This window comes from Pristis pectinata, chromosome 3 (genome assembly GCF_009764475.1).
Source record: "Pristis pectinata isolate sPriPec2 chromosome 3, sPriPec2.1.pri, whole genome shotgun sequence".
NCBI lineage: Eukaryota > Metazoa > Chordata > Chondrichthyes > Rhinopristiformes > Pristidae > Pristis > Pristis pectinata.
The window spans coordinates 993,930-1,005,053 of NC_067407.1; the positions used below are offsets into that span (position 1 = coordinate 993,930).

The following is an 11,124-nucleotide window of genomic DNA, read 5'->3' on the forward strand; positions in this document are numbered from 1 at the left end:
TGAACAGAGCAGCGGGGAAGCTCTCTCGGGGATGGCGATAATGGACCAGCTCTGCCTCACCACTCATCCATTACAGTGGGGTCAAACTCACAGAATTAAATGCCCCAACCTTCTTGCAGTGCCCCTGTTCCCCTGCCAGCAGGTGAAGTGTATGTTCCTAAGTACCGCTCACCGGCTCAGGATGATCCCACTCACAGACAGTAGTCACTGTTGTGGGTGATGCAGCAGCCACAGTGAACACAGCAAGATCCCAGAAATAGCAATGTGATAGCTGTCTCACATTCACTGGACAAACGTTTAACTTCCTGCTCTTTGGAATGGAAAACGTGGGGTCTTCTCCACCCAGCTGAGATGTCACGTAAGCATTGTATACAAATGTTGGCACCCTGACCATAGACCAACACTCCCTCAGCACCGCCCCTTTCTTTCTTATTATAAACGTTTATTCGCTAAAAGCACTACAAAAAGACAACCAGTGTCAATACACGACATCTAATACAGAAAGAAGAAACAACTAAGCAACTACAAACTACAGTAAAGAATGCAAACTAGTACCCTCAAAACACACACGCAACACTACACCCGCTAACGCAACATGCGACACTTCAGATAAGAATCGCATTTGTACTGTCCACGACACACACCACCCCCGGAGGGACCCACCGAGCGCGGAACTCAACCAGGGTGCCCGCGGAGACCGCGTGCTCCCTCTCCAAGGACACCTGCACGCGCACGTAAGCATGGAAGACGGGCAGGCAGGTGGACCAGCCGGAACCCTCGGCCACCCGCCGCTGCGTCCCGTGGATAGCCAGCTTGGCCAGGCCCAGCAGAAGACCCACCAGGAGATACTCCACGCGCCCCGCCCCGCGCCACACTGGGTGCCCATAAACCAACAGCGTCGGGCTGAAGTGCGGCCAGAACTTGAGCAGCAGCCCCTTCAGATACGCAAAGAGGGGCTGCAACCTCTCGCACTCCGCATACGCGTGGTACACCGTCTCCTCCCGGCCACAGAAGTGACAGGCGGCCGGGGTGTCGGTGAACCGGCTCAGGAATCGGTTGCACGGCACGGCCCGATGCAACACCCTCCACCCCAGGTCCCTGACGTACAGCGGGAGGACTCCCATGTAGAGAGACCTCCACCAGGGACCCCCCTCGCTGCCGGCCGGCAAGACAGACCGCCACGGCATGTCCAGCTGGCAGACCAAGGCAAGGGAGTGAAAGGTGTGTAGGAGAAGCCCGTACAAGAACTGCCTTGGTGCCTCGTGGAACGGTACCGTCGGCGTGTCCGCCAGGCAGCTCAGGTTGTGCTGCGCCGCCTCCCACGAGACACGCCGGGCCCGACCAGCAGGGCGGGGTCCGGCGCAGCCAGGATCCCCCCCGGCGCCCACTGCAATGGGAGGGGGAGCGGCCACATGCTCGCCGCACGACACCACGCCCCACACCAACATCAGATCCCGGTAGAACCCGGGCAGCTCCCACAGAGCGGCACAGCCGCCGGCCGCCGGCGGGAGATGCACCCCTTCCTGGAGGCAGTGTCCCCGGTGGAGGAAATAGGTGGCCAATGCGTGCCACCGTGGGGGGTGCTCTGTATACAGGTACCTCTGCAGCGCCCAGAGGGGTGGAGGGCCACCAGATGGGTACGCACGCACACCAGCGACTGACCCCACCCGCCAATGGCAGATTCAGGACAGCCGCAGAGACCCAGTGCCTCCAGCCGCCCCAGAAGAAGTCCGTCAACCTCCTCTGGGTGGTGGCAACGAAGACGTTGGGCGGCACCAGCGTGGCCAGCCAGTACCACAGCATGGAGGCCACCAGCTGGTTAATGACCAGTGCCCTGCCCCGGTACAAGATCGCCCGGAGCAGCCCCAACCAGCGCCCCAGCCGGGTGGAGAGTTTCGCCCCAAACTCCTGCCAGTTCACCGGCCAGGACCCCTCGGCCGGGGACAGGTAGACCCCCAGGTAAAGGAGGTGCGAGGTGCTCCACTCGAAGGGCCACAGTTCCTCCGGCAGGGAGTCCACCCGCCACGGACTCACCAGCAGACCCCAACACTTCGCCCAGTTGACCCTGGCGGAGGACGTGGCCGAGTAGACCCGCTGGCACTTGCGCATCCTCCGCAGGTCCGCTGGGTCGGTGACCGCAAGGAGGACATCGTTGGCGTAAGCAGAGAGGATGACCTCCGTCGCCGGCTCGCGCAGGACCAGACCCGTCAGCCGCTTCCGAAAGAGGCACAGGAACGGTTCCACGCAGACCGAGTACAACTGCCCTGACATGGGGCACCCCTGACGCACCCCCTCCCGAAGCGAAAGGGCGCCGTCAAGGACCCATTGACCCTGACGAGGCTCTCCGCGGCGGTGTACAGCAGCCGGACATGGGCTGCAAAACACAGCCCAAGCCCGAACATGCGCAGAGTCCCAAAAAGGTACCCGTGATCCACCCTGTCGAACGCCTTCTCCTGATCGAGGGAGAGGAAGGTGGCCGACACTCCGGCCTCCCGACACAGGTACAGCAGGTCCCGGACGAGATGGACGTTGTCCTGGATGGACCGGCCCGGGACCGTGTACGACTGGTCGGGGTGGATCACCTGGGCCAGCACGGAGCCCAGACGATTGGCCATCGCCCAAGCGAACACCTTGTACTCGGCGCAGAGGAGAGACACCGGGCACCAGTTCCGCAGACTGCGGAGATCCCCTTCTTGGGCAGCAGGACCACGACTGCCCTGTGCCAAGAGAGAGGCATCTCACCCATTGCCAGGCTCTCCCCCAGCACTATGGCATAGTCCCCCCCTCCAGGACATCCCAGAAAGCCCGGAGGAACTCAACCATCAGCCCGTCCAGCCCCAGAGCCTTGCCCCTCCTCAGCTGGTCCAGGGTGCCGGTCAGCTCCTCCAGACTTAGGGGAGCCTCCAGCCACTTGACAGCCTCGGGGCTGACTTGTGGCAGACTCTCCCACAGAGTCACGCACATGTCCTCACTGGACGGATCCGGCGAGAACAGAGCTGTGTAAAAGGCGCGGACCTCCCGGATGATCCCCGCCTGATCCGTGACTGAGCGTCTGTCCTCCGCCAGCAGCTCCACGAGCTGCCTGCGGACACCCCGCCAATGCTCCAGAGAATAGAAGAATGGTGAGGCATGGACCAGATCCCGCAGCATCTGGACCCACGATCGCACGTATGCGCCTTGAGCTGCAGGTCCCTCAGCGCTTCCTTCATACATGGCACCGCGGACAGCCGGTGGCCCAGAACACTCGGTAGTGCTGCCCCTTCTACACAATCTGGAACTGCCCCTCGGCATTCCCACCCTGTGCCAACTGCATAAACAGCGAGCGCTTGAAGAAGTACACGTTCTCGAAGCCAGGTATGGCCGGCTTGAGCAACATTGGAGTGATGCTCGACTGCACCTCGCCCAGAGACCGCAGGTGAGGGAGGAGGACCTCGTCTGGGATATGGGGAAAGACGTCAGAGAGGACAACCTGCTGCACGGAGGCCCCCACTGGCTCTACTGGCATAAAGACCTCCCCTGACGTTAGCCCCCTGCCCAAGGCCAAGGACACCTCCTTCTCAGACCGCAGTACAAAAACCATCCCACCAAACATCTTAGTTACCGCTACAACACCAGCCTTGCCCCCCACAGTCTCAGGCATGGCCAGTAAGCCACCCCCCAGTCCAACCGATGGAGGCACAGTGCAGCGCACAGCATTTTTCAGAGTCAACAGTCTGAAAGGTGACATCTTCTCAGTAGCCACGCCTCCAGGAGCAGCGACGGCTGCGTCGGAACGAGGCTGCGCCATGTTCGAAGCACAGGCAGCCGTGATAAGTCCCTACGCAGTAAGAAATTCAAAACTCACTGCCTGTTCGCTAAACAGTAACACATTAATTAGTTCCACAAAGAGCAGCTCAGAGAAAGAAAGATGAGAGATGTCTCCTGATATGCAGTCTGTGAGCTGAAACTCCAGCGCCGTCCCTCCCGCATGCAGTGAAACGTCCACCGGCATCCCAGCCCGATGTCCCTCCGGCCGCACAAAAGTCCAAGGAGCCGTCGAGAAGCTCTTCACCCAGTCATCCCGGGTCGATTCCTCGAGTGGGAGAGCTTGGTTGTTATCACGGACCAGGATGATATCAGTCCGAGCTCTTAAACAGTTCAAAAATGAACCATGGCAGCTCGCCAGCCACTGCTGTTCCCACAGCACTTGGAATCCACACTCCCAAACCTAGGGAAAAACAGTCCTTCCACTAAGAGAAGCTGTTCCCGCCACTGCTCCAGATGAAAACCACACACACCTCCACCTTCCAAGGTACTCCGACACTGCTCTTTTAGATTTCCACCAATATATCATCAGTCCAATGGAGAGCACACTCAAAACTGCCACTTCTACAGTGTGACCCTCCCTCAGTACTACCCCTCCCACAGTGTGACCCTCCCTCAGCACCATCCCTCCCACAGTGTGACCCTCCCTCAGCACCACCCCTCCCACAGTGTGACCCTCCCTCAGTACTGCCCCTCCCACAGTGAGGCACTCCCTCAGCACCATCCCTCCCACAGTGTGACCCTCCCTCAGTACTACCCCTCCCACAGTGTGACCCTCCCTCAGCACCACCCCTCCCACAGTGTGACCCTCCCTCAGCACCACCCCTCCCACAGTGTGACCCTCCCTCAGTACTGCCCCTCCCACAGTGAGACACTCCGAGTAGTGTACTGGGTGTGTAAGCCTGGATTTGGACCAATGCTGCCCCTGCAGCCTGTCTGCTGAAGTGTTTTATTCAGCAATAGATCTGCAAGTGATGTCTGTCCCCACGGTAATGGCCCTCAGTGCCCAACACTCTCTTGTTACCGCTCGGTCACTGCAAGACTGCACCTCCATCATCACACACGTGGTTCCCACCTCTGCGCGACCCACAACACAATTCTCTAGTGACGATACAATTTGTTCAGGGAACCGGGTGAGCAAGGCCAGACCCCGATCTCCAACTGCAGAGCAAGTTTTATGCAGGCCTGCGATAACTCCATGCTTGAAGGCTGAGCTCATGTTTAATCTCCCCGCTCCAATCGTCGACAATTCCTTTCCTCCCACAGGTGCAGCTTGACCTGCTGAGTTCCTCCAGAAGACTGTCTGTGGCTCCAGGTTGCACCATCTGCAGCCTCCTGTGTCTCCTTTCTTTGAGTTCAGGTGCTGCCAATCTCAGAGTCACAGGGCCTTTCGCCCAACTGGTCCATGCCGACCCAAGCCAGTCCCATTTGTCTGCGTTTGGCACATATCCCTCTAAACCTTTCCCATCCATGGACCTTTCCAAGTGTCTTTTAAATGTTGTTATTGTACCTGCCTCGATAACTTCCTCTGGCAGCTCGTTCCACATACCACCAACCCTCTGTGTGAAACAGTTGCCTCTCAGATCCCTTTTAAATCTTCCCCCTCTCACCTTAACTCAATGCCCTCTAGTTTAGACTGCCCTACCCTGGGGAACAGACTGTGACCATCCACCTTGTCTCCACCCCTCATGACATTATAAACCTCTGTAAGGTCACCCCTCAGCCTCCTTTGCTCCAGGGAAAACAGTCTCAGCCTGTCCAGTCTCTCCTTATAACCCAAGCCCTCCAGTTCAAATTATATCCTCGTGAATTTTTTCTGCACACTTTCCAGTTTAATGGCATTCTTCTGCTCCTGTTCAGGCCCTCTTTCCCGGGGACATGTTGAAAGGATTCTCATCAACCCGTTCCCAAGCCAGTAAACTAATGAAGCAAGCACTGACTTGGTGCTGGTGGGCTCGGGTTACTCTGTGACATACAGATGGCAAGGAGATGAGAACATTCATCTCCAAGGCCTCCTGTGAGGGATCTGAGGAGGAATCTTCTCAGCGAGAGGGTGGCTGGAATCTGGAATGCACTGCCTAAGGGGGTGGTAGCATTTGGGCAAATGTCTGAATCACTAAAGCAGGGAAGCAATGGACCTAGAGCTGGGAAATGGGGTTAGGATAGATGGCGACAAAAGGGACTTCAGATGCTGGAATCTAGAACAAAAACACAACACTGGAAGTACTCAGTGGGTCAACCAGCATCTGTGGAGGCAAAAGGCACAAGCTGATGTTTCAGGTCAAGACGGGGGTGGGTGGGGGGGGTGGAGGGGAGGTGTGGGAGGAGGACAGGGGTGAGGGGGGGGTGGGCAGAGAACAGGGGGGAGGGGGCATGGGTTACCTGGAGTTGGAAAACTCATGGTTCATTCCATTGGGTTGCAAGCTTCCCAAGCGGAACGCGAGATGTTTTTCCAATCTGCGTTTGGCCTCTCGGTAACAATAGTATGGATGGGTCTTTGATGGTTGGTATGGAGACAATGGGCCAAAAGGCCTGTTTCTGAGCTCTAACAGTCTAAGAAATAGTTTCCCTCTTTCCTATTTCAGCACCCCTCAGTAACATTCATACACATTCAAATTCTGGGTTTGAATCCAGGATGTCTTAAGTAATTGCAAATGTTTTACATATAGTGACATCTGAGGGCTAAAATATACTAAAATACTTGGAGCAGCCTTCTGCAACCTGCCCCTGTTTACTGTACAGTGGTCGGCAGTCGCTGGACCTCAGGCTTCGAAGCAGATGCCTCAGAATGGGTGGGCGTAGGCTGGAGGGGATTCCCTGGCAATCTCAGAGGGTGCAAAGTGCTCTCTTTAGCTATGGCCACCTCAGGGGCTTCTGCCATGAACTCTCTTCCCTTCTGAGCTGCCACCCTGGCTCTGGCACGCAGCAATCTGTCTTTCGTTGCTTGGGAGAGAATGATGCTGGTGGCTGTGTTTGTGGCGTTGTTCTCTGCTTGCATGGCCAGCTGCCTTGATGGGGAAGAGAAAGGTCAGTCAGTAATGGGAACCTTCCCAAGATCCCAAGAGGAAAATGTTAAGTGTTTCACATCTCTCCCCTGCTTCACCAGAGTGGAGTTTTCATCTGATTGGTCTGTTCCACTGAGGCAAGTCAGTGATTGACATGAATAGCACAGAAACAGGCCATTCAGTCCAACTGGCCTATGCTATACTTTGCCCCACCCCCATTCTCCCTTCACTACTTTTCTCCTCACCACTTGGCTGGCTTTTAATCCATCCCTGCTGTCCATCTCAGCCATTCCCTGTGGGACTGAGTTCCACATTCCACGCACTCCCTGAGCATGTTACACATCAGCTGCCCTTTCATGCCCTCTGATTCTGGTCTTCCCACAACCGGAAATGTCTTATCATCTTCTACCCCATTACATTCCTTCAGCGTCTCAAAGACCTCCATCATACCACAGCCGCAGATTTGTTGTTTGGACAAGAGCCCCAATCTCTTCAGACTTTCTGATGGGTATAACTTCTCTGTTATATTATCTTTCCAATGAGAGGTCAAATATAAGAGGAAAGTATACAGTAAATGGCAGGACCCTTGGGAGCACTGATGTACAGAGAGATCTTGGGGTGCAAGTCCATAGCTTCCTGAAAGTGGGAACACAAGTAGGTAGGGTGGTAAAGAAGGCATACGGCAAAATTGCTTTCATCAGTCAGGGCACTGAGTGTAAAGTTGGCAAGTTATGTTGCAGCTTATAAAACTTTGGTTAGGCCATATCTGAAGTCATGTGTGCAGTTCTGGTCACCTCATTACAGGAAGGATGTGGAAGCCTTGGAGAGGGTGCAGAAGAGGTTCACCAGGACGCTGCCTGCATTGGAGAATATTAGCTCTAAGCAGAGGTTGGACAAACTTGGGTTGTTTTCTCTGGAGCGTCAGAGGCTGAGGGGAGACCTGATTTAAAAAGTTGTGAGAAACATAACTAGGGTAGAGAATCTCCCAGAGTGCAAATGTCAAATATTTGAGGTCTTAGATTTAGAGTGAGAGGGGGTAAGTTTAAAGGAGATGTGTGGGGCAGGTTTGTTTTTACACAGACAGTGGTGGGTGCCTGGAACGTGCTGCCGGGGGAGGTGGTGGAGGCAGATATGACAGTGGTGCTGAAGTCGCATTTAGACAGGCAGGGAATAGGGGGATATAGACTACATGCAGGACGTAGGAGGAGACCGGAGCACCTGGGGGAAACCGTAGGTCGGGATCAAACCCGGGTCTCTGGAGCTGTGAGGCAGCGACTCCACCCGCTCTACCACTGTGCCCCCATGTCTTGTTCTAACAAGATTCCTGTTAGCGAGGATGCAAAGTGATAGCTCACCTGAACACCATGAAGTCGTTTCTCTCTCTCTTCAGCTGGCTTGCTTGCATCTTGATGTTCCTGGCCAAGTCAAGATTCCGTTGACGGATGTTTTCGTTCTTTTCCCGGATCTGTTTCTTCAGCAAGGTTTCTGACATCATTGTGTAGTGGGAATTGAAGTCCCTGGTGGACTGCTGCTCCAATGCTCGCTGGTTCTTCTCCTCGAGGAACAAGATGTTGTTCTGCCGGATGAGCCTCAGCGACTCCGCGTGCTCTGCCTCACGTCGCTGCAGGACCTGCTTGCCCTGCGCCTTGTCCTCTTTGTACTTACGCAGAGGATCCAAGCCTCTCCTGATCGCCTGGCCGTGGAGGTGGCTCCTGGCTTGTTCTTCAGCTGCCTTCAGTTTGTGGGTCTGGTCCGCACAGAGTCGCTGCCTCATCGCTTTCTCTCTGTCACGGTAGGCTTTCTGGATCGCCACAAAGGGAGCCAGGGTCACACAGCCAAAGGATTTGGCATACAGCCTCTTGTCCAGGCTCACAGGCGGCTGGTAGGTGAACCTCGGCTGCGGCCTGTTCCTGAGCATCTCGTGAAGCTGCTGGATGCCCAGGCGAACATCTTCCCCGGCCGCCCAGTTGGACAGCAACACCTCACGGGCACGGACTGGCTGGTGCAGAATCGGACCTAACTTCAAGCGGTCCGCCCTGTCAGCGTCCTCCTCCTCCTCCTCCTCCTCCTCCATCCAGGACTCCGAATCTAATGTAAAGGGACAGTACACAGTTAATGGCAGGACCCTTAACAGTGTTGATGTACAGTGGGATCTTGGGCTCCAAGTTCAAAATGGCTGCACAGGTTGATACAGTGTTAAAAAGAAGGCACGTAGCTTGCTTGCCTTTATAGTTGAGGCATTGAGTTCAAGAGTCAGGATGTTATGTTGCAGCTTTGTAAAACTCTGGTTAGGCTGCATCTGGAGCATTGCATTCAGTTCTGGTCACTCCACACAACAAAAGTTTTTGTGTGCTGTTCCAGCATCTGCAATCTTTCTTGTGTCTCCATTTTACTGGGACGCTGCCTGGATTAGAGGGTATGAGCTATAAGGTTGGACAAACTTGGGTTGTGTTCTCTGGAGCGTCAAAGGCTGAGGGGACACCTGATAGAAGTTTATAAAATGATGAGAGGCAGAGATAGGGGAGGCAGTCAGAATCTTTTTCCCAGGGTAGAAATGTCAAATACGAGAGGACACACATTTAAGGTGAGAGGGGGAAAGTTCAAAGGAGATGTGCAGTTTTTTTTACATGGGGAGTGGTGGATGCCTGGAACAGGCTGCCATGGTAGTGGTGGAAGCAGACACAATAATGATGTTTAAGAGATTGTTAGAAAGACACAATGTGCAGGGAATGGAAGGATATGGATCATGTGCAGGCAGAAGAGATTTAGTTTAATTTGTCATCAAGTTTGGTGCAGTCCTGGTGAGCCGAAGGGCCTGTTCCTGTGTTGGACTGTTCTGTGTTCTAAAACATTGCATGTTATATCCTAATCAGAAAGGACAGGGGAGGAGGAAGGGTTGGGGAGCCGGGTAATTAGTGATATCATTGTGGTAACAGGGCACAGACTGCCCAAGGGTCAGAAACACAGAACATAGAACATTACAGCACAGTCCAGGTCCTTCGGCCCACAATGTTGTGCCGACATTTTATCCTGCTCTAAGATCTATCTAACCTTTCCCTCCCACATAGCCCCCCATTTCTCTATCATTCATGTGTCTATCTAAGAGTCTCTAAGAACCATAGAACAATACGGCACAATACAGGCCCTTCGGCCCACCATGTTGTGCCGCCCTTCAAACCACACTTAAGACTATCTAACCCCTTCCTCCCACATATCCCTCTATTTTAAATTCCTCCATATGCTTATCTAACAATCTCTTGAACTTGACCAACGTATCAGCCTCCACCACCACCCCAGGCAGCGCATTCCATGCACCAACCACTCTCTGGGTGAAAAACCTCCCTCTGACATCTCCCTTGAACTTCCCACCCATTACCTTAAAGCCATGTCCTCTTGTTTTGAGCATTGGTGCCCTGGGAAAGAGGCGCTGGCTGTCCACTCTGTCTATTCCTCTTAATATCTTGTATACCTCGATCATGTCTCCCCTCATCCTCTTTCTCTCCAATGAGTAAAGCCCTAGCTCCTTTAGTCTCTCCTCATAATCCATACTCTCTGATCCAGGCAGCATCCTGGTAAATGTCTTCTGCACCCTTTCCAATGCCTCCACATCCTTCCTATAATGAGGCGACCAGAACTGGACACAGTACTCTAAGTGTGGTCTAACCAGAGTTTTGTAAAGCTGCATCATTACTTCATGGCTCTTAAACTCGATCCGAGGACTTATGAAAGCTAACATCCCATAAGTTTTCTTAACTACCCTATCCACCTGTGAGGCGACTTTCAGTGATCTGTGGATATGAACCCCCAGATCCCTCTGCTCCTCTACACTCCCCAGAATCCTGCCATTTACCTTGTATTCCTCCTTGGAGTTTGTCCTTCCAAAGTGTACCACCTCACACCTCTCCAGATTGAACTCCATCTGCCACTTCTCAGCCCAGCTCTGCATCCTATCAATATCCCTCTGTAAGCTTCGACAGCCCTCCACACTATCCACAACACCACCGATCTTTGTGTCATCTGCAAACTTGCTAACCCACCCTTCCACCCCCTCATCTGTCATTAATAAATATCACAAAAAGTAGAGGTCCCAGAACCGATCCCTGTGGGACACCACTAGTCACAGCCTTCCAATCTGAATGCACTCCCTCCACCACAGCCCTCTGCTTTCTACAGACAAGCCAATTTTGAATCCACACTGCCAAGCCTCCCTGGATCCCTTGCCCTCTGACCTTCTGAAGAAGCCTACCATGCGGAACCTTATCAAACGCCTTACTAAAATCCATGTAGACCACATCTACTACACTACCCTCATCAA

General features: G+C 54.1%; 1 protein-coding gene across 1 annotated transcript; it reads right to left on the bottom strand.

Annotated features, from left to right (window-relative positions):
* Window positions 1–6,322: 6,322 nt before the first annotated feature.
* On the bottom strand, window positions 6,323–8,883 carry LOC127568898 (uncharacterized). The gene is made up of 2 exons (XM_052013149.1): window positions 8,165–8,883; window positions 6,323–6,812 (listed from the first exon to the last, which is right to left on the bottom strand). Exons 1-2 carry the CDS (start codon window positions 8,881–8,883, stop codon window positions 6,536–6,538), a joined length of 996 nt encoding a protein of 331 aa, XP_051869109.1. The 3' UTR covers window positions 6,323–6,535.
* Window positions 8,884–11,124: the final 2,241 nt, after the last annotated feature.